Source organism: Vulpes lagopus, chromosome 14 (genome assembly GCF_018345385.1).
Source record: "Vulpes lagopus strain Blue_001 chromosome 14, ASM1834538v1, whole genome shotgun sequence".
Lineage (NCBI taxonomy): Eukaryota > Metazoa > Chordata > Mammalia > Carnivora > Canidae > Vulpes > Vulpes lagopus.
In genome coordinates this window covers 29369093-29392874 of record NC_054837.1, presented here as the reverse complement: position 1 = coordinate 29392874, position 23782 = coordinate 29369093, and the positions used below count along the sequence as shown (strand labels likewise).

The 23782-nt window shown below is 43.4% G+C and overlaps 1 protein-coding gene across 1 annotated transcript in view; it reads right to left on the bottom strand.

Moving 5' to 3' along the window:
* Positions 1–2157: 2157 nt before the first annotated feature.
* Positions 2158–23782, bottom strand: part of CFAP251 (cilia and flagella associated protein 251) — a 66975-nt gene continuing 45350 nt past the window's right edge. The window contains exons 20-22 of the mRNA XM_041728534.1: positions 4542–4770; positions 3503–3604; positions 2158–2416 (exon numbers count right to left, since the gene is read on the bottom strand). Of these exons, the coding sequence (XP_041584468.1) occupies positions 2280–2416; positions 3503–3604; positions 4542–4770 (468 nt within the window). The 3' untranslated portion in view covers positions 2158–2279. The remainder of the gene's footprint in view (positions 2417–3502; positions 3605–4541; positions 4771–23782) is intronic.

Below are 23782 nucleotides of genomic sequence, written 5' to 3'. Positions count from 1 at the left end.
AGGGGGGTCGGTGGGGAGGCTCCTGGTGGTCCCTGAACTCTAGAAGCAACAAACCAGGATGGTTGGATTGATGGGTAGTGGGAGGCCCCATCTGAAACAGTATTCTTTTTCCAAAGGAACATCACAATGTTCAGTGCTTTGTCCCTAAGTCTTGATATACAAGCCCAACAATTATACTTCTTTGGTCTTTCCTTGCTCCCTCTGTGGTGTCACTGCTCTGCCACACTATTGGAGTGTCCAGGTGCCCTGCTCACCTGGCAGGAAGGCTGCCCTCCACTTCCTTCCCTGGGTGGGAGTGCTGGTGTCCTACATCTCCAAGGTCCATGTGGCCAGCAGGTGGGGCCGGCCGGGGATAAGAGGCCCTCCTGGAACAGTGCACAGGTCCTCTCCATGTTGGTCAAACGAGTTGAAAGACAACCAAAGACAACCAAACAAAAGCACCTGCAGAAAGGGGCCCTGAAGATGAGAAGGAGGCCCACCGGCAAGCTGGGCTGGGAGTGGTTGGGAACTTTATTGACACGAATCCTGTGTCCCCTGCCGTTCTGGCCTTCCTGGATAAATGTCAGAGCCGGAGCCTCTCCTCCCAGAGGGGACTTGCAGCCAGGGAGGCCGGTTCGGCACAGCAGGAGCACTTCAGCTGTGGTGTGACTGTGGTTCCAGCTCACTGGTCCAGCCACTGTGGCCCAACTGGTCACTGACCAGTTCTGCTTAAGACCATTCTTCCAATACATGCAGTCAACAAGAACAAAACCAAACTGTACCCAATTTAATGAAGGAAGCCCTTGGTTGGTGTCCAGGCTGCATTCAATTCTGAGTAATTTTTTGAAGAAAACAAGTCATCTGAGAGTTTCCTGTTCCCTAAAATGTCCCCAGGAACTTTTTAACCAGCTTTGTAATATATTTCCTAAGCCCTTAGCAGCTGCAAAATTGATTCATAAAGCTTGGGGGTTTTTTGGTTGTTTTGTTTTTGTTTTTGTTTTTTTTTTAAAGAACAAAATGTAAACCAGATTGCAAAGCCCTGGTGATGCTGTCTGATGAGCAGGTGCCTGTAGGACCCTGGCCCACGTCATCAATCCCAAGGTCACAGTGACACAGCCTGGTTTGGAGTAGTTCTGTTCTGTGCTCCAGAGTGTTCCAAAGACTCACAGAAGCCAGGTCTCCAAGTGGAGAGCACGCAGCAGGGAGGGCTCTGTGCATGAGGGATGACACTACTGTCATTGACTTCTCTCACATGGACTCTGCTCCTGAGGAGGAAGGGCCCTCAGAGGAACAGAAATGTCATCTCACATGCCAGGGCCTCTGGGGAAGGACCCGGTTTGGGTGGAGGGGCGATGGACTGAGCATGTGTAGAGAAGAGCATTTGGCACATTTGTCTGAATGAGGACTCATTGGTGATAACATATCTCTAAAATCTAAACATAACTTTCACCTGTTTACACAATGATGGCACTCTCTTCTCAAGGTCAAAACACCACTGAAAACTTAGTTATGTTCCTTAAATTATCCCCTGAGCTGGGGAACTGGGCCCTGTTCTTGCCTCCTACATGTTCTGAGGCCCAGCGGAATGTGAGGTTCTGAATCACCTTGGCTGGTTTGCGGAGGGGGAAGTTGGGGGAGGCTCACGGACTCTAGCTGGTGATTTTTGCCCTCTGTGGGGCTGGTCAGGTGGTTTATGGTCCAGGTGCAGCACACACAGGGCCCCCAGGGTGCTTCTTTGCATTTTCTCTGGCAGTTGCCACCAGGGTTAAGCATGGCCAGTGATGCTCTTCATAACGGCCATGCAACTGCTTAGGTATTTTGCTGCTGAGAAGCCATGAGCAGGGATTCTAAGGAGCCCCAGAGCACAGAGCACCACCACCCCAGTCAAACAGCGGGCAGAGGTGATCCACATCAGGCCACATGAGGTCAAGGTCCAGGTGGCACTTGAGCCATGTGTGTCCCTAGGAAGGCCTGCTACAGGTGGAGTCCCTCTCTACCCCCAGGACCAGGCTACCTCTGGGTCCTTTTCAAACCCACTCTGACAGTGCTGCCTTAGATTAAGCAGGAAGACAGGCGAGGGTATCTAGCCATCATTTACATCCAGCTGCTAGTGTGTTTCTTGCCTCCACCCACTTTTCTATTTCAGAAACAGCGGAATGTCCAACTTTGTGAATTCCATTGCTTAACAGAAATTTGCTTTTAATGTCTAAATGTTCCAAAGATTAGAGTGGGGGCAGGGAAATGCAGGGAAAGCAGTGCTTCTTGGGGGAAAAAAACCCACACACAAAGTCCTTTGTGCTTCAAACATTCTTTACAACTTCACTGACCGTAGGATCTTGCCTGAAATCTTGTGAAATGGTTAGGCCAAGAATGTCAGTTGTGAATATTTCTGCAGTGATTTCGTCTGGAAGTTCTTCTTCAAAGCAGATTTCTGAACCTAGCCAAATAAGAAAAGAAAACAAATGCTTCCATAATGATTAGGTTTCTAACTCAGCAGCATTTTCCAAAAATACAAGGAACCAATACTAAACAAAAGTGAGAGGTGCTTTGTGCTATAGTTTGGCTCTGGGCCCTTCAAAAACCCTGGGTGAAAGTTGGCTAAAATCCCTTCTTTACAGTTTGGAGCACTGTTACCAAATCTCAGTGAATGTTACTGGAAAGCCTAAACCACGTGGTATGGTTGATTTATGTGTAACAACTGGGAGAGTAACATGCTAAGTCCCTGAGTCCACAAGGATTGGGGTAGGGGAGATTGAAGGCTGGAAACTGGATACTGAAGTCTAGAACCATCTGAGTTCAGGAACGCTGTTGAATGTGAGACAGGGGATGAACAATGAAAGCAGCAGGAGAAAGAAGCCTGGCAAGGGGATCTTTGCTCCTGACCCCAGTCTCGGTAAGCGTGGCGGGCTCTGTCCACCACGGGGCATCAAGCATCATCCAGGGCTTGGCTGTGGAGACACCCCGTTGCAGGACCAGGACAGCTGTCTAGACTGGTTTCTCCAGAACTTAAATTCACAACCTTAACTTCAGGTCCATGTTCCTCCCTCCAGGGGACTAAAGAAGGAGGAGGGCAGTCATCAGGCAGGAAAGGAGAGGAAGACAAGCATTAAGAACTTTCAAGCACTGGTAGCTCAAAGCTGGACTTGTGCTTATTCACTGCCCTGTCCTTATTCCAGTCTCTGGACAATGCCTATCCTGAAACACCTTCCAAGCTGTCTCTTCTCCAGGTGGCCAGTACACATGCACCCAAGCCGAAAAGATGAAGACTGGGTCAGGGGAATAAAGAGAAAAACGAGACCAGGAGGCACAAAGGACGGATGGCACATGGTAACAAATGCTTTCATCTTTCAGACATGACCACCACTCGCTGGTCCTTTCATAACTTATTCATGTTGGGTCCCCAGCGGACTTGCTTTGTTGTGTGCATGGTATTAAGGAGAGCGGCCTGCACCAGTCAGGATAAATAAATGCACTTAAGTCTACAACAAATTAGTGAGCCCAGCTGCAGGCCCAGCCACAGTACCTTTGACAGAGGAGGCTGCAGGCTCAGACTTCCACCCCTCAGGATTCAGTCCAAACAGGGTAGCAAAACAGTCACGCATCTCCTCTTCTGTCATGTGCTCACCTGAATATCATAAAGGAAAAAGTGTCCCATTCAGCTCTTGGGACTACACATAAAGTCAGAGCTTAGTATCATCATTCCAAAGTCTTAAAGAGAATTATTCCACGATTTCCTTTTCTTGAGACACAAAAACAATCTATGGGGTCCCATGATACGCTCACATATCCTTCCTCATAGGGTGTTAAGAATGGTGCTCCAAGAAGTCTGGGGATCCCGAGGTGGCTCAGTGGCTGAGCCTCTGCCTTGGCTCAGGGCATGATCCTGGAGCTCTGAGATTGAGTCCCACATCGGGTTCCCTGCATGGAGCCTGCTTCTCCCTCTGCCTGTGTCTCTGCCTTTCTCTCTCTCTCTCTCTCTCTCTCTCTCTCTCTCTCTCTCTCTCTATGTGTGTGTGTGTCTCTTATGAATAAATAAATAAAATCTTTAAAAAAAAGGAAAAGAAAAAGAAGGGGGAAGTCTGTCAGGACTTGTGCAGAGAAATAAGGCATCTTTCTGATAAACACTACATTTGGCTTCATCTCACCTTTCCCCACACTAGAACCACCAGTTTGACAAAGAGGAAACCATCACCCAGGCATAAAGCCTACTTGACTTCCTCACATAATATAATGAGGAAAACAATAGGTTAAAATGGAAAATTTTACATCGGTGTGGTTTTACTTCACCATTGCATCCCACATCATAAGAGCCCTGTCAGACTGGTGGTTAGCCCTTCCACTCCCCTTTTACAAGTGAGGACACTCAATTTCAGAGGACCCAGGACAACACCCTTCCCAGCATGCCATCTTTGCCAGCTCGGCAGATCAGTAGGTGGCATCCCTCATGGTTGAAGCCCCTCCATTGCTTAAGGATAGTAGGGGGTCTGCCTCCCCCCAAAACAGCTCTCTCCAGTGGGAACAGCCCAATGATGTGACAAGATACTCTCTACTTATGGATTTACCTTTCGTTAGAAGCAGTTTCAGGAAATCTTCTCTTCGTATGACCTTCTTTCCTTTTGAATTGGTAAAACCAAGAATGTCAAAGCTATGCTGGATGCCGCTCATGGTGTTACCAAAAGGTGGTCTGTGATTAAGGTAAACTTTGAAGAAATCCGGTAAATTGATTTTGTCAATTAGCTTCCCAGTATCCACATACTCACTAAATCTGATTTCATTAAACATATCTTCAATCTAGGGAAGAGATTAAAAAAAAATCTTGGTAAGCAGAAAAGACACTTTAGGGACACCCGGGTGGCTCAATCTTAGTTGGTTGAGCATCCGACTCTTGGTTTCAGCTTAGGTCATGATCTCAGGGTCATGGGATTGAGCCCTGCATTGGGCTCCGTGGTCAGCATGGAGTCTGCTTGTCTCTCTCCTTCCCTCTCTGTCTCTCCCCCATTCTCTCTCTCTCTAAAACAAAATCTTTTAAAAATAGAAAAGACACTTTGATATACTACTAAAAATTGGACAGTAACAGATAAACATTTACAATTAGCTAAAAACATGTCTGCTAAGGGTTGTTTATATCCCCCCAAGAAAGAGATGTTGACATCCTAACCCCCAGGACCTCAGAATGTGACCTTAATTAGAAATAGGGCCATGGCAGATGTAATTAGTTAAGATGAGATCATATTAGAATGGGATGGTCCTTTAATCCATTGTGAACAGTGTCCTTCTAAGAAGAGGAGAGAGACACACAGGGAAGGGACATGTGATGACAGAAGCAGAGAGTGGAGTGATGCAGTTCAAGCCCAGGACTGCTGGTAACCACCAGAAGCTAGAAGAGGTGAGGAAGAAGGAAGGATTCTCCTCAATAGGTTTCACAGAAAGCATGGCCCTGCTGACAACTGGATTTATCCTGTGAGATTCTAAATTTCTGTTGTTTTAAGCCACCCAGTTTATGATGCTTTGTTACAACAGCTCTAACATAGCAGCCAGGTTTTCAATACCAGCACTGCTACATTATTATAGCCTCTTACCTACCCAATCTTATAGTGTATCGACTGCTTCCCTGCTTTGTGAAAAAAATGTTAGTTTCATTTAGAGGGTAGAATCTTCACAAATTTGGAAATTAGTTTGTAAGAACAAGAAAATAATTCCATGTGAAACTCAAAACAGGACCAAAGGCTGTAGTAAATTTCTTAAGACATGATTCTTTTTTCTCTTTTCCATTTTCATCGTGCAATATTTTATATGTACAAAAGATCACATGTAACTTATGGAGTATAATTTAAAAATGAACACCTAAGAAGCCATCATTCATTGAAAAGATCAAGCAAATTGGTAAACCTTTAGCTAGAATAACCAAGAAAAAAAAAGAGATAAGACTCAAATTACTAAAATTGGGACTGAAAGAGGTGACACCAGTACGAACTTTTCAGAAATAAAAAGGAAGCCAGCTCTTTCTGCCCATGGATCCTGTCCCCATGTTTTAATAAAACCATCTTTTTTTTGCACCAAATAAATAAACTATAAACAACAGCATATCAACAAGATAACTTAGATAAAATGAACACATTCCTAGAAACAAATGACCAAAACTGACTCAAGAAGAAATAGAACATCTGAATAGACCTATAACAAGTAAAGAGACTGAAAGTAATTTCAAAACTTCCACAAAGAGGAACCAATCATAATCTCTGTGAAAGATTCAAGGCACTTTCTTTCCATCTTTCCCCCATGTGTATAAAATATATATGTATATGTTCTACAAAATTTTTATCATATATGTATATAATTTTATATAGTGGTTGGGTTTTTTTTTTTTTTTTACAGTTATCACCTAGTATTTTCAAAGAAGTCATATAGTTTCAATGTAACATTCCAGGGATGGCCTTTAGACATAACATCATTGGTTATAGATATGAATGAACTTTTTTTTTTTTAGGATTTTATTTATTTACTCATGAGAGACACACACACACAGAGAGAGAGAGAGAGAGAGAGAGAGAGGTAGAGACACAGGCAGAGGGAGAAGCAGGCTCCATGCATGATGCCCAACATGGGACTCGATCCTGGGTCTCCAGGATCACGCCCCGTGCTGAAGGCAGCGCTAAGTTGCTGAGCCACCCAGGCTGCCCACAAATGAACTTTAATTGATACTATATAAGTATGTTTAAGTGGTAACATTTTCACATAGAGCATTTATTGAGTTTATATTACATACAATTGCAAGTTAAATTATGTATAATTTTATGTATGAATAAAACACTATCCAGTATCATATTATTTACATTTTGTACTATGTTAATTTAAGTAGTATTATAAACCTGTGCTACTATTTACTATAAGGCAGTAGAGACTAGGGCTAAAAGTATGATCTTTGATGATAGACCTCAAATCCATCTCAAAGTTCAAATCCATTTTGGCTCTACCACTTTCTGTGGCCTTCTCAGTTTCCTCATCTGGAAAAGGGGTAATGGAGTTTTAAAGTTTACTGTGACAATGTATTTAAGGTGCTAAACATTAATGCCTAATACACAGTAAACTCTCAGTCGGCAGTAACTATTCTTGTGATTGTTATACTTCCTATGCCCTTGGTAATTACAATACATATAATTATAAGTTATAATTTATAGTTATATAAATTATGAAGTATGTGTATGTCATACTTTATAATCACATAAATAATATACATGATATATATGTTATAAATGTAATATGTGATTTAACTCAACTCAGAAATAGAAGACTAACCCAAAGGTAACAAAAAGGAACTCAAAAGTGGGAGTTACTCATACTCAGAGTGTTCCAAAGATCTCAGTGAACACTCTTAGCACAAACCACTAAATAGGTAATTCACCTCTTACTCTTTCTCCCATGTGACTGATCAAGAATCACTGCTCGGAAAGCATAGTGTTGGTAGTTTTGGCATCATTGACATTTTTCCTGAGCCTCCCTTTTTTTTTTTTTTAAAGATTTTATTTATTCATGAGAGACACACACACAGAGAGAGGCAGAGACACAGGCAGAGGGAGAAGCAGGCTCCATGCAGGGAGCCCGAAGTGGGACTTGATCCCAGGTCTCCAGGATCACGCCCTGGGCTAAAGGCAGTGGTAAACCGCTGAGCCACCCGGGCTGCCCCCATGAGTCTCCTTTGTAAGCGTTAGTTGAAAAGGCAGATTCTGCTACTCGTCTAAACAAAGTTCACGCTTGGAAGAGGAGCCCTGGAGACAGAATGGAACGCTGTGAGCCTTCCCTATGCTCCAGTGTGAAGCTGACTGAGGGGAAGTGGAGGCCCCACTGCCCCGCCTGGAGCACTCTGCTTGGCTTCAACCAGGCCTTTCTATTGGCATTCTCATGCTGACCCTTCCTCCGCGAAGGCTGTGCTTCATTTGATTCACTAGAGGAGCTTTAAAGATTGAGCCCCATTCCCAGAGATCCCAATTTAATTCGTCTGGGGTGGCATATAGACAGTCACATTTTTAAAATGTGACTTCTCAGGGAATTTGAATGTATGGCCAAGGTTGAGAAGCATGACTTCAAGGCAGGGGTTCTCAAGCTTTGTCAGGGGTCAAAATGACCAGGAGGGCTTATTAAAACAGACTGCTGCTCCCACCCCCAGAGTTTCTGATTCAGTGAGTCTGGGATGGGGCGGAGAATCTTCCTTTCTTAAGGAGTCTCCAGGTGATGTCAATGCTGCTGTTTTGGGGGCCACATCTTTGAGAACAGCTGCTCTTAAGACCATAGAGCTTCTGCAGAGGTGATACTCGTGCCAAAAAGAATTGGTACCAGGCTTGTGATTTTCAGTAGAGGGGGGTGATGGTTGGCCCCTGTGGTTTCTGTTCTCTCTGGGCATACACCTGTCTCCTCCATGAAGCTGTAGCGATTGCTCTCAGGTCTGTTTCCTGAGCAGCTTCATTCAGAGCCTGACGTGTTGTAGGGGCCCAGAGAAGTAAGAATGAAAACAAAACAAGACAAAGCAAACAATGCAGGCATGAGTGGGGTCATGGGAGAATTCTTCTTCAAATATACAAAAGGCTTATTTAGAATAACCACTTACTGCCTTAGTTTAGTTCAATTTACTAGAAGCTACTGAGCATGTGGTTTAGTGCTAGGTGAATGAAAGACAAGTCACTTAATTATTACTAGAACAGCTCTGTACTCTAGGACTTTACAGTCAGCAAATATTTATTAAACACCTGCTAGGTGCCAAGCACTGGTCTGGGTCCTGTGAAGAGATGCGCAAGAGAAAACGTACATGGAAAGAATGAACCAAAAGGAAGGTTCTGTCGCTGAGGTTTGGTTCTCAGCCCTGGCTGCCCAGGAAGAAACCTGGGGGGCTTTCATAACTACCTGGCCCAGGCTCCACCCCTAGATTCAACTGCTCAGGAGGGAGAGCCTAGCACCAGTACTTTCTAAAGCGCCCTAGAGTGACTTAATCTGTTTGGATTCCTTGGCTCTAAAAGATTAAGTGCCAAATGCAGGCGCTCCATACGAAGAGCTGGAAAACCCTCAGCTAGGTGGGCCTGGGAAGGCCTCATAGAAGAGGTAGACCCGGAGGACAGCCAGCAAGAATCCAGCCAGTCTAAGATAAGGGGAAACAAGTGAGGAGATGGCGGGATGGGGGTGGGGTGCTGCCAGAGAAACTTTTCCAAGCCCCTTCCACATGTTCCTGTCACTATTGTAACAACTGACTACAATTGGAGGGGCTTAAAGCACACAAGATAATCTCACAGTTCTCAAGATCAGAAGTCTGAAATGGGTCTAAAGGGCTAAAATCCAGGGGTGGGTGGGGCTGTAATGCTGCTGGAAGTTCCAATGGAGAATCTGCTTGTGTTGCCCTTCTGGCTTCTAGAGATGCCATTGTTCCTTGGCTCTTGGCCCTTCTACCTCCAAAGCCAGCAACCTCATCCTGACTCCTCCTTCCCTTATCACACCTGCTGCTCTGACTCTGACCCTCTTGTCTCCATCTTAGAAAGATCCTTGTGATTACACTGGGTCCACCAGATAATCCAGGTAATCTCCCCATCTCAAGATCCTTGATTTAATCATACTTGTGGAAATCCTCTTGCTATGTAAGGTAATGTATTCACAGGGTGCAGAAATTAAGACATAGACACCTTTGGGGGCATTATTCTGCCTGCCACACCTTCTGCTTCTGTTGGGAATTCCTAAGAGAGAGCTGGTGGGTTGGGATTCTGCTGAGGCTTTGAGGACCTTGGTGCTATCGGCAGCTCAGAGGATGCACGCTGTTAGTCCAAGGGCTAAATCTGCTGATATGCTTTGTTTGGTTCATATGGTACTTCAAAACTTAGGAGATTTCATATAGAAATCTAGATTTCAGACTTCTCTTGAAAAGTCAGAGGAGTCTGATAATGGTAAATATGCATTTCCAGATAGAACAGAGAAGAAACCATCCCCATTAGAGAGATGTATTCTCTGGCAGAGACAGCATGGCATCCAGGCAAGAGGGGCCCGTTTGGCTACCCCCTCCTCAAAGGAGTCTTGGGGTCATAGGAGGTGCCTACTTAGATTCCACACCCTCTATCATAGACCATGCTCTGGGAACCCTGAATCCCTGGGCTCCCTCCCCTAAATAATCCAACCCCACCTCTAGGACTTCAAGGGCTCCTCCTGATGTCATCCTCTGAGAGTGACCTCACAAGTGGCATGCACCCCCCACCCATGGGCCTGAAAGATGGCCAAGGAGGGAGCCAGGGTGGGGAAACAAGGGATAGTCACTGGCCTGGCTCTCCTCATGCTGCCCAACTAAGCACGAATCTCAAGGAGTCCCAGAGTTTGAAGGAGCCCAAATTAAAGGTAGAACCATCAAGGTTAGGTATTAACAGTTTGTTGCTTCGTTTATAATTTCTACACACCTAGACCTGCGGCCCCTGAGCCTCTGTGGGCACTGCTATGCAGGCCCTGTGACAGAAGGATGGCCTGTTCCTGGTGAATTGGGGTCCCCTTGCCCAGGATTCCTTTACTTCTGCCTCTGCCATTCACTTCCATAGGCCTTTAGATGTGTGAGCCTGGTGTCAGCAGCAGAAAGCCACTGATGGCCTTAGAATCATGTTTTATAATTATGCTTTGTAATCTCCCTGTGAGGCAGAGGGAGAGCATGATACATTTGAACTGAGGCCTTCCTCAGTGTATAAGCAAGCTCCCAGTGTGGGTCAGTTTCTTTTCGGGAGGACCCTCCCTCCTACTTATGCCTGCCTGCCCCATGCAAGATGCTTTCTAGAACATCCTCAGCAAATGAGGAGCCAGTCTTGTCACAATGCATGTCTTCACCTCGTGCCTTCTCGTGGAACCCCTTCCAGCGCTTCTGTACTCCCCTGGGCAGGGAAGGAAGGTGCTGAGGAGCAGATTTCAGGGCCAGGCCATCTCACTGCACAGTCACATCTGGAGACAGCTCCACTATTTATGCACCACTCCATGACTCACAACTCCTGCGCCCCCCCCCCCCACCGGCTTCCTCCAGGAACTATATTTGGATGATGGCTGCCTTTCTCCCAGAATGGGACACACCACACCCACTGGACGCAGTCCCAGGGTCAGGCCAGCCCTTGGTACTCAGCCTCTGTGCTTACTCTCTCCTTATTGTCTGGGGTGAGGTGATCCAGACACGAGGACACCATCCATTCTGGGGGCCTTTATGATGACCTTCTTCACCCAGGCCCTCATCAGAGCCCAGGTGTCAAACACTTCCAGGCACTCACTCCAGGAAATGGCTTTAGTATCTTAACGACAAGTCCTCCAGCCTGTCCCAAACTCATGGCTGGGGCTTTGTCAGTTAAGTGCTCACAGCTCTTCAAAGTCCTGCTTCCTTGTAGATGCACCCAGAAACATGAGTTACTGATTCAAGGCAAGAAATAGTGGGGCACCTGGGTGGCTCAGTGGTTGAGCATCTGCCTTTGGTTCAGGTTATGATTCCAGGGTCTTGGGATTGAGTCCCACATCAGGCTCTCTGCAGGGAGCCTGCTTCTCCCTTTGCCTATGTCTCTGCCACTCTCTATGTGTCTCTCATGAATAAATAAAATCTTAAAAAAAAAATAGCAAGAAATAGCAAATAGAAACCAATCTGGCAGTTCCTCAAACATGGAGCTCTTGGTACAGCAATTCTACTCCTAGGTATGTAGGCAAGAGAAATTAAAATATAGCTCTACACAAAAACTTGTATACAAATATTCACAGTGGTATTGTTTATAATAGCCAAGATGTGGAAACAACCCAATTGTCCATCATGGTGAATGAAAAAATAAAATGTAGCATATCCATATGAATGAACAGAACATTCTTCAGTTATAAAAGAGGAAGGAAGTACTGACACCTGCTACAACCTGGATGAACCTTGAAAAGATAATGCTCCGAGAGAGAAGCTAGTCACAAAAGACCACATACTGCATGATTCCATTAATATGAAATGTCCAGAACAGGCAAATCCATAGGGACAGTAAGGAGAGTGGTGACTGTTGGGAGCAGGGGAGAGTGACTACTAACGGGCCACTGTATTAAGTGTGCTAATGGGTGTGAGGTTTCTTTTTAGGGCGATAAACATGCTCTGGGATTAGACAGTGGTGGTGACTGCACAGCTCTGTGAACAAACTAAAAGCCATTTTATTTTTTTTAAAGATTTGTTTATTTATTTATTTATGATAGACAGAGAGAGAGAGAGAGAGAGAGAAGCAGAGACACAGGAGGAGGGAGAAGCAGGCTCCATGCTGGGAGCCTGACATGGGACTCGATCCCGGGACTCCAGGATCACTCCCTGGACCAAAGGCAGGCACCAAACCACTGAGCCACCCAGGGATCCCCTAAAAGCCATTTTAAGTGCATGAATTGTATGGTATGTGATGTATCTCAATAAAGTTGTCAAAAAAGAAGAAAAATAATATGAGGTGAAGTTGAGGCACAGGCAAGTAACAAAGCAAATAACACTAGCGTTTTTTTTTTAAATATATTTTCTACCATCACTATGATCTATCCCATTATAGTCATAAAACCAATAAAGATTTGTACATCCTTGTTATAAAAAATTCAAGCGAAGATATGTAAAGAGAGAAGAGATATAAAGAGAAGTAAAATGCCCTGTAATTCCCCACCCCTCAGCAACAACTAGCATTTGATGTCCCGACTTTCAGGGTTTCTTCCTTATTTGCACTAAAGCGCACATGTAGAAACAGAACACAGGGTCTGGGCTCTGTCCTCGGGGGCTGTGACATGTCCCTAAGCCTCACTTCCTTATCTGGAAAATGAAGACCATAAAAACATCTCCCTGGCGTGAGGATTACACATCAGTTGGGTTAGCATAAAACTAGGCATGCCACGAGAGCCCCAGAGAGAAGAGCCCAGTTGTTGCTGGTGGTGGTGGTGTTATTATGGTATTATTGTCTCCTGCATTCTTTTTTAGCAGCTGTATGGCATTTGGGGATTTCTTTCTCTAAATGCATTAAAGTGTGAACAGAAATTGTTTTGTCTTGCCCTGATCTCTCTGCAGGGAGACATACTGTTCACTGGTATAGGGGCTCCCGGGTGACTGGGAAGGTCTCCCTAGAACAGTAGGCCACAGAAATAACTCCTGATATTCCTGTTTCAGAGCAATCCAACATACTGAGGGCTTCTTTTCAATGTGCAAATCTCCAAGTTCCCATGGGGTCTTTATCAGGGCAGAAACTGTGCCCATGACCACTGGCTCAGATTTCTCCTCCTTGTATGGGGAAGGCTGTGCTGCTTGGCCACGGTCCCTCCATCCCAGCTGGGACCATGGTTTAGCCACAAGATTAGCACAAACGGCTTTGGAAGGATTTGTTTGTTTATCTTTCTGGGTTTTGTTCTAGATACAAAAGCAACACAAGCCACATGCTTGTAGCTAAGAAAAATTAGAATACTGAAGAAATGTATATATGAGCTCCCCCCACACACACCATATAATCACAGCTGTCATCTAAGGAAGCCGATAAATAGGAAGTTTTTCATTTATAGATCCTCGAGATGGGGTAATATTGCAAGTTTGGAAACAGAAGCTAAGAGCCAAAAGGCCATGGCTAACATGTGGAGTTGGTGGAGTTCCTGGGGGTATGCCAGGAAAGAGGGGGAGCAGAGCACTGAGTTCTGTGTGAGATGAAGGCCAGTAAGGAAGCCCCTGTTGGGGTGACCATCAGGACTGGGAAAAAGAGCTAAAAGCAGTTTTAGGTAAATTGCTGTGGAATGTAGTTATGTGTCTTCTTCGGATAATTCCCAACTTTTTAGAAAGTTGTCTGGCGTAAGTGGGCTTTGTGTTTTCATGGAAACTGAGGAACGAGATGAGTGTCAGGTTTGGAATGACATGAGGTAGACAAAGTCTGCGCATGCGTGCACACACACAGAAACACCCAGGGGAGCCCCAAAACTCTGACAGGCATGGACCAGAGCCAGGTTCCAGCTGCTACCAGAGGCCCCTGCTGACACTGAGTTATATGTAGAAAGCAGGAGGTAAAGGTTCTCCCAAATCCCAACCCTCAGGAATCAATGTTGTTAATCGTTTGGGGAATGGTCTTTCAAGAGTTTTGCTAGGCATGTACGAATATATCTATTATTAATGAAATGAGCTCGTGCTTTACATATTGTTTTGCAACTTGCCCTTTTCCGTTTAATAACAAACCTTGTTAAACAAGCCTTTTGAGTCAAGAAATGTTGATCAATTTCACTTTTTAATGATTACTAAGTGTAAGTGTGTCTTATTTTATTTATCCCATCTTTTATCAACAGACATTAGGGTTGTTTCAATTTTTTTAAAGATTTTATTTACTTATTTATTCATGAGAGACACACATAGAGAGAGACAGAGACATAGGCAGAAAGAAAAGCAGTCTCCATGCAGGGAGCCCGACGTGAGACTCGGTCCTGGGACCCCAGAATCATGCCCTAGGCTGAAGGCTGACAATCACTGAGCCACCCAGGCATCCTGGGTTGTTTTAATTTTTCACTAACAGGAAAACATGTTGCAGTAACAGTCTCTTCCATATGCACATCATTGTACACTTGTGTGAGTTTTTCTGTAGGATACACTCCTAAAGTAGATTTGATGGGTCCACAGATGTGCACATTAAAAAAGTTAAGTGATAGGGCACCTGGGTGGCTCAGTCGGTTAAGCATCTGCCTTCAGCTCAGGTCATGATCCCAGGGTCCTGGGGTGGAGCCCTGTCCTGGTATCAAGCTCTGTGTCCTGCTCTCTGCTCAGCAGGGGACCTGCTTCTCCCTCTCCCTGCCACTCCTCCTGCTTATGTATGCTATCAGATAAATAAATAAATAAAATCTTAAAAAAATAAATAAAAAGTTAAGTCATTGTTTATTCTTCTCTAAATACACTTAAATAACACTAAAGTTCCTGATACCAAATACTTTAGGGGTACTATTAATTACTTTGAGATCAAATAATAATGTCAGAGATTCTATTTTTCTTGTTGTCTCTGCACCAGATATGACCAAAGGCCATCATTCATTCATTCATTCATTCATTCATTCATTCATTCACTCATCTGACCAACATTTGCTGAGTGTCCATTATGTGAGCATTTGCCAGGCATGTACCTCTCTGCTTACATTTATAGAACTAAGCAGTTATACTACTATTAATTCACTGCAAAAGCCTTTCAGGATTAAACAACGAATGCTCTGCAAGCTAAATAGAAACATAGGCACAAGTAACCAGGGAACACATGATACACCAAAGTCCTAGAGGAAAAGGAAATTATGAAGATAGAAGATGAAACTTTTGTGCTATGTGAACTCAGCTGTAGAAAATTGTGACACCTAAGTTTTGGTTCTTTCTATAACATTATAAACTGTGCAAATCTTTTTTTTTTTAAAGATTTTATTTATTTGAGAGAGAGAGTGAGAGAGCACAAGCAGGATAGAGAGGGAGAAGCAAGCTCCCTGCTCAGGGAACCTGATGTGGGGCTCCATTCCAGAACCCTGGGATCATGACCTGAGCTGCATGCAGATGCTTAACCGACTGAGCCACCCAGGCGCCCCGACCATGCAAATCTTTCATTTAAAAAAATGAAGATTTGTTAGAGTAGCCCTCCCTGACCACACTTTGGCTGTGTTATGCCTAAGTACAGAGCTCTGCAAAGGATGGGAGTGGTTAGGAATTCTTCAGGGAGGGTTATATTTTTGTATAATTTGGCTTCAATTTACCACACTGACTAGATTCAAATCCCCTAGGCAGTTAAAATGACATAAGAAAAATATAAATAATGTATAAATAATAATGCTCTCCTGGGTGGGGGCCTGAGGGAGGCAGTGGTTTGAATCTCCATAACTGAGTCTTTTTGTAACCAAGTACTGAAGTACTCTATTAGCTCTGAGTACTTCTACATGCAATTTCTTGGGGGCGGGGGAACAGCTGCATCTTAATAGGAAATGTTTCATTAACCACGACAAAGCCTGGATTTAGAAATTTCAAAGCCCTGAAAACATTTTTATTGAAATCCCTATAAATCTTATGTGAACACAAGAGACCAAAAAAGTTTTTCCTGCGCAGCTTCAGATAGAAACTGACTCATCAACTCGCACAGTTTGCACACTGATGTGGCCACATCTGGATCAGGGGCCTTCAGAAAACATCTCCAAAGATGGTGTGTATTTTTTTTTTTTAAGATTTTATTTATTTATTCATGAGAGACAGGGAGAGAGAGAGAGAGAGAGGCAGAGACACAGACAGAGGGAGAAGAAGGCTCCATGCAAGGAGCCTGACGAGGGACTCAATCCCGGGTCTCCAGGATCAGGCCCTGGGCTGAAGGTGGCACTAAACCACTGAGCCACCTGGGCTGCCCTGGTGTGTATTTTTTTAGGTGGATTAAAAACCCTGTTGAAAAAAACAAAACAAAACAAACCCTGTTGGTGGGGACACCTGGGTGGCTCAGCAGTTGAGTTGAGCATTTGCCTTTGGCTCAGGGTGTGGTCCCAGGCCCCGGGGGAATTGGGTATCGAGTCCTGCATTGGGAGTCCTGCTTCTCCCTCTGCCTATGTCTCTCTCTGTGTGTGTTTCTCATGAATAAATAAGTAAAATCTTTTAAAAAAACAACAAAAACAACTCTGGAAGCCAAGAGATTTATGGAGACCTTCAAGCAGAGCACTGAAACTCTCCTTTTTAACAGTGAGGATAGATGTACAAGTCAGGCAGTGAAAACCTTCCAATAACCATTTTAATTTCTTATTGTTTGTAACTAATGCTCAGGGTCACTTTATAACATTTGCCGCAGACTAACCTTTTGTTTTTTTTCTGGGTACATTTTACTCATCAACCTAGAGAGGTTGTGAGGTTTTACTGTTTTGCTAATGACTGGGTAACTGGGGATGCCTCCAGTGCTTGCACATGCTTGCAAAGGAGGCGGGAAAAGACTGATCACTCTGTGCCCTTCATACGGCAGATAGTGATGGTCACAGAGGGTAAAAACCCTGAATTCCTCTGCCAGCCAAGCAGGACTACAGAGGAGGACACGTTTATATCAGCTCAGGGCTGAAAATCAAGAATCCTGAGGGTGGGGCTCCTGGCTAGCTGTGGGTAAAGCACATGACTCTGATCTCTGGGTTGTGAGTTCAAGCCCTGTATTGGGTATAGAGGAAAGAAAAAGAGAAAGAAAAGAGAAAGAAAAGAAGAAAAGAAAAGAAAAGAAAAGAAAAGAAAAGAAAAGAAAAGAAAAGAAAAGAAAAGAAAAGAAAAGAAAAGAAAGAAAGAAAAGAAAAGGAAAGGGAAAGGGAAAGGGAAAGAAAAAGGGAAAGGGAAAGGGAAAGGGAAAGAAAAAGGGAAAGGAACGAAACCTCTTTAAAAAAAAAAAAAAACCCTGTGCACCTAGGTGGCTCAGTGGTTGAGCATCTGTCTTTGGCTCAGGGCATGATCCTGGGGTCCTGGGATGGAGTCCTACATTGGGTTCCCTGCAGGCAGTGTGTTTCTCCCTCAGCCTATGTCTTTGCCTCTCTCTGTGCGTCTCTCATGAATAAATAAAATCTTTAAAAACAAACAAAAAACAAATCGTGAATGAGAAGACTGCCATCAGTTTGATGACTTTCAGTCATTTATGCAAAGTGCCTTTACCAGTGAGTCAAGGAAAGAATGAACTGGTTTTAGAAAGGAAATTGTGAACAAAGAACTACACAGTCAGAGGAACGTTCGCCTGAAGGCCTTTTACAATTACATGTCCACAGATGAGGACATGATGATAAAGACAATGATACTGGATGACATTTTCCAAACATTTAACATGTGCCACATCATGTACTAAATAGATGGTCATTTAATCTTCATCCCTCCAGGAGGTGAGTGCTACTACTACTCCCGTTTTACAGAAGAGGAAACAGAGACTTGAAGAGGCCCAGGAACTCAACCAAATCGCATGGCTGGCCAGTCGTTCCAGGCCAGGTCCAGCCCAGAGCCCCCTGACTTGAATATACAACAGTTTATTACGTTATTTTCTCTGCTTTTGCCCATGTTTGGAATTTTCCAAAATAAAAAGTGAAAAATAAGTAAAGGAGGGGGATCGTCCCATCAAGCTCTTAAAACAGAACATGTCATTTTGACAGAAAATAGTCAGGTGAGAAGAGAAGCTGGTAAGCACCTATTCCATGGGTGGGGCACGCCTTGGACCCCCAGCCTCCAGCCTCATCTCACAGATAGGGGCCACAGGAATGCAGGCTCTAGTTAAAACGACTTGGGAACAGCTTGGCCAGCCAGGTCTGGTCCCTGCACTTCCTACCAACACAGCCTTCCCCCTCCTCAGTCTGGGAGTACTAGGCGTCGGCCAGCCTGTCACCCCAAGAAGGTGGGGATTAACCTCAGATCAATGTGTGACTAAAAAAAAAAAAAAAAAAAAAAAAAAAAAAGGAGAGTATGAGTATGAACCAAATAAAATAAAGACGACAAATGCAGTGGAAGCAAAACTCGGGTGAGATGTTGAAGGCAGTATTTCCAAAGTGAAAGGAGAAAGAGGTTTCACAATCAGTCTATCTGGGGAATGTTGTCCTGCATGTATCCACCTCGCCTTCAGACTCCCAATGTCCAGTAACCTAAGGCCTCAGGATCATTTTCCAATGCAGAATTCCATGTGGAGCCCACTTGTGCTGCCCCCAAGCCCTCATGGTCGAGGTGGCTGACTCTGATCCCAGCTGGGGGAGCCTGGGAGCATCCAGGCCTGGCCAACCGAGGACAGGGGTAGTGACCGGGACTCTGAAGTTGTGCTCACTGAACCTGGATCCCGGGACCCACTGAGAAGGAAGGCGACAGGGAGAAAAGTGAGGCCTGGGGAGAGGCAGAGATACTTCCTGGCAGCAGTGTGAGGGCCCTGATTAGGTCACACTGAGCATTACCTTTACCCTCGAGACTGTGAACATATAACTAGTTTGCAATAGGTTTCTGTAACCTGTAACCAAAGGGGAGTCTTGACTAATAATCCTATTTCGCTTTGTCTAGTGCTCCTTCCTTGAGCATGAGTGGCCCTGATAAACACCCATGGAGCCTGTGTCCCAAGGCAGGAGTTTACAGGCCAGGGCAAGGGGAAAATGTGGATACCTAGGCCCCATACTTGGAGATTCTGATTGGCTCAGTCCAGGATGGGCCCAGGAATCTGTCCATTTAGTAAGTGCTCCAGGTGCCTGTGATTTGCCAGTTTGGGAGCCAGCTTGGGAGCTGGCAGTTCTAAGGAACATGCTTTGGAAACAGCTCTCAGGAACACTTTTATGTGAGTTGCACAAACTTTCTCCATTGTCGGTTCCATTTCTGGGCATGTACTTTTACAAAATGTACCTTGGTCAAAAGACCTTTTGAGGAGCTCAGAATACCCACTGTGATGAAGGGGCACATTCAAGTCTCTGCATGGGTCTATGGGCTCTCAGAGCTCATTTATCCAGATGCTATTTGGAGAATAAAAGTCACCTTCCAGTCATACCCGGAGTACACAAAAACAGGTGGTTCTAGGTGGGCCTGGAGGAATAACTGGGACCACAGCTCACATCCCTAAAATGCACCCAGGGCACCTCGTCTTAGCTGGCAGGCTGCGTAATGCTACGTTTTTGGAAAGCTGCTTGGCAGCCTTGAAGTTCCCCTTCTCTGACCCAGTAATTCTATTTCTAGGACTTGGAGACTGGAAAATAATCAGAGGAGCATGCAAAAACTATACACAGGAGATGCTCATCACAGCCATGTCTCTGACAGCCAAACACTTCAGACAACCTATGTGTCTGTCAGCTGGAGACTGGTTCAACTAAGTACACAGCCTGTAAAAATCATGTTGCCTACATCAAGCCAAAAAACTTCTGCACAGCAAAAGGGAATTAGCAACATGACCAGGTGACCTATGGAATGAGAGAAAATATTTGCAAACCATATATTTGATAAGGGGTTACTATTACTATCTAAAATATATAGGGAACTCATACAACCCAATACCAAAAACAAACAAAACCCAATTTAAAAATGGGCCAAAGGCCTGAATAAGCATCTTTCCAAAAAAGATATTCAAATGTGAAAAGGTGCTCAACATTACTCATCAGAGAAATGCAAGTCAAGGCATTATGAGCTGTCACCTCACGCCTGTTAGAATGGCTCTCATCAAAGACAAAAGGTACATGCTGACAAGGATGTGGAGAAAAGGGGACTCTTATGCACTGTTGGTGGGAGTAAATACATAAAATGTGATTTATGTATATATAATAGAATATTATTCAGCCATAAAAAAGAAAGAAATCCTGCCACTTGCCACAACATGGATGAAAACTTGAGGGCATTATGCTGAATGAAGTTAAATCAGACAGAGTCATACATGTATTGTGTATGTGGAATCTTTAAAAACCCCAAATTCATAGGAACAGAAAACAGATAGTGGTTGCCAGGGTACAAACTTCCAGTTATAAGATGAAAAAGTCCCGGGGAAAAAAAAAAGAAAAAGTCCTGGGGAATGTAATATCTAGCATGGTGGTAACTATAGTTAATACTGCATTATATATTTGAAAGTTGCTAGAAGGCAGATTTTATTTATTTTATTTATTTATTTTTTACTGAGACGGGTTTTTATTTTTATTTATTTATTTTGTATATTTTGTTATTGGAGTTCAATTTGCCAACATATAGCATAACACCCAGTGCTCATCCCGTCAAGTGCCCCCCATCAGTGCCTGTCACCCAATCACCCCATTCCCCCACCCACCTCCCTTTCTCCTACCCCTTGTTCATTTCCCAGAGTTAGGTGTCTCTCATGTTGTGTCACCCTCACTGATATTTCCCACTCATTTTCTCTCCTTTCCCCTTTATTCTCTTTCACTATTTTTTATATTCCCCAAATGAATGAGGCCATATAATGTTTGTCCTTCTCCGACTGACTTACTTCACTCAGCATAATACCCTCCAGTTCCATCCATGTTGAAGCAAATGGTGGGTATTTGTCATTTCTAATGGCTGAGGAATATTCCATTGTATACATATACCACAGCTTCTTCTTCTTTTTTTTTTTTTTTTACCACAGCTTCTTTATCAATTCATCTAGAAAGCAGATTTTAAGAGTTCTAATGAAGAGCCAAATGTCCATCAATAGAGGAATGGATAAAGAAGATGTGGTGTATATACACAATGGAATACCACTCGGCCATCAGAAAGAATGAAATCTTGCCATTTGCAATGACATGGATGAAGCTACAGGCTATTATGCTAAGTGAAATAAGTGAGTCAGAGAAAGACAAATATCATATGATCTCACTTATATGTGGAATTTAAGAACCAAAACAGATGAACATATGGGAAGGATAAAAAGAGAGAGAGGAAGAGGGAAACAAACCATAAGACTCTTAACAATAAAGAACAAACTGAAAAAATAAAAATAATAAAAATAATTTTAAAAAAGAACAAACTGCAGGTTGATGGAGGGAGGTGGGTACGGGTTGGACTAGAGGGAGAATGGGCATTAAGGAGAACACCTGATGTAATGAGCACTGGATGTTGTATGTAAGTGATGAATCACTGAATTCTACTACTAAAACCAATATTATATATATATATATATATATATATATATATATATATACCAACTACAATGTAAATAAAAATTTGAAAAAAGAATAAATAAATAAATAAAAGTTCTCACCACACAAAAAAATTGTAACTATGTAAGGGGATGGATATGTCAACTAACTTTATTGTGGTAATCATTTTGTAATAATACATATATAAAATCACTACACTGTATCCCTTAAACTATATAAGGTTATATGTCAATTATATCTCAATAAAGCCAGGGGAAAAAAGTATATTGTGTTATTACCACCGTGCTCACAAAATAATAGTTACTGAGAATGCTGATATAAATATATACATATATACACATATATACATGCACAAATCCATACACTTATGCATGCATATGCATACATATACTCTGTAAACTGTTGATATACATGGATGTATACACATATATGCCATGTAATGCCAATTCTTTATTTTAAAATATCGACATATCTATATCCATATATAAAACAATAGAAGTAAGTCCACCAAGATGTTAACAATGATTATCTCTAAGTAATTTCTAGTTTTTCTTTATAGTTCTATTTTCTAAATCAAGAGAAAGTTATAAAATTAAGACATGTCCTTTAAAAATCATGTTTTCAGGGGCATCTGGGTGGCTCAGTTGGTTTAGGATCTGCCTTTGGCTCAGTCATGATCCTGGGGTCCTGGGATGGAGCCCCATATCGGGTGCCCTACTCAGTGAAGAGTTTACTTCTCTCTGTACTCCTCCCTCCCACTCATGCTCTCTGTCTTATGCTCTGCTCTCCCTCTCTCTCTCTCAAATACATAAATAAATAAATCTGGAGCACCTGAGTGGTTCAGTTGGTTAAATATCTGCCTTTGGCTTAGGTCATGATCCTGGGGTCCTGGGACTGAGCCCACATTGGGCTCCCTACTCAGTGGGGAGCCTTTTTCTTCCTCTCCCTCTGCGTGATGCTCCCCCTGCTTGTGCTCTCTATGTCAAATAAATAAATAATTTTAATAAATAAATAATCTTTTAAAAAATCATGTTTTCAGATAATTAATAAATTAAAATGCTTCTGGTGTAACATCAAATGGAAATACAGAATAAAAACATATTCAACATGGTACTAATTAGTTTTTTAAATTTTATATATATATAAAATATGTATACAAAAAATTCTTTAAAGATGTTATTTATTTATTCATGAGAGACACAGAGAGAGAGAATGAGAGGCAGAGACACAGGCAGTGAGAGAAGCAGGCTCCATGCAGGGAGCCTGATGTGGGACTCGATCCCAGGTCTCCAGGATCACACACTGGGCTGAAGGTAGGTGCTAAACCGCTGAGCCACCCAGGGATCCCATATGTATACCTAATTTTATGTGGATCTTTACATCAAGGAAAATACTAAAAACTGTTAGGCCTGTGTAGCAGGATTATAAGTAACTGTATTCTTCATGTCACTTGTGTACCTTTTCCAAACTTTCTACAATAAAATTGCGTTAACATCTTGAGTCTGAGGGCACCTGGGTGGCTCAGTGGTTGAGTGTTTGCCTTTGGCTCAGGTTGTGATCCTAGGGTCCTGGGATCAAGTCCCTCACTGGGCTCTCCTTGCAGGGTGCCTGCTTCTCTCTCTGCCTATGCCTTTGCCTCTCTCTCTGTGTCTCTCATGAATAAATAAATAAAATCTTAAAAAAAAAAAAAAAAACATTTCAAGTCTGAAGGAAAACCTGGTCAATTGCAATTGTAAACCATGGTCCCTAGGAAGACCATCTTCCCTCCAGTGCTCTGGTCCCTAGGAGCCCCTTCTAGCTGCTACGTTTTATGCGGTCATGAGAACTAACTACAGTATGGCTTCTTCTGAGCCCTACAGCCCAGGATGAGCACCTTTCAGCAGCGCCCCATTCACACACGCCAGAGGAACAGCAAGCATCTCAACAGCATTGAGAATCATTTCAATAACGACTCACTGAGCTCACTCACTGAGCTTTCCCTATGAGCCCAGCCCCACACTCTTGTGCTTTGCAAGCATCACCTCCTTGAGCAAAGCAAGGACCAGTCTGTCTAATTTCAAAATCCAAACTCTTACCCGTGGTCAGGCTGTGCTAAGGAAGAAGACTTTAAGGAATATCTTTGTGGTAAGTCTGTTTCTGAGGAGCGCATCTGGTATGCCCAGAACCTTCTTTCCAATCCTTTTATGTAAGAATAATGTTAAATTTTTACTTTGGCTTATACTTCTTGTTCCCAGAGGTCATTTTCATA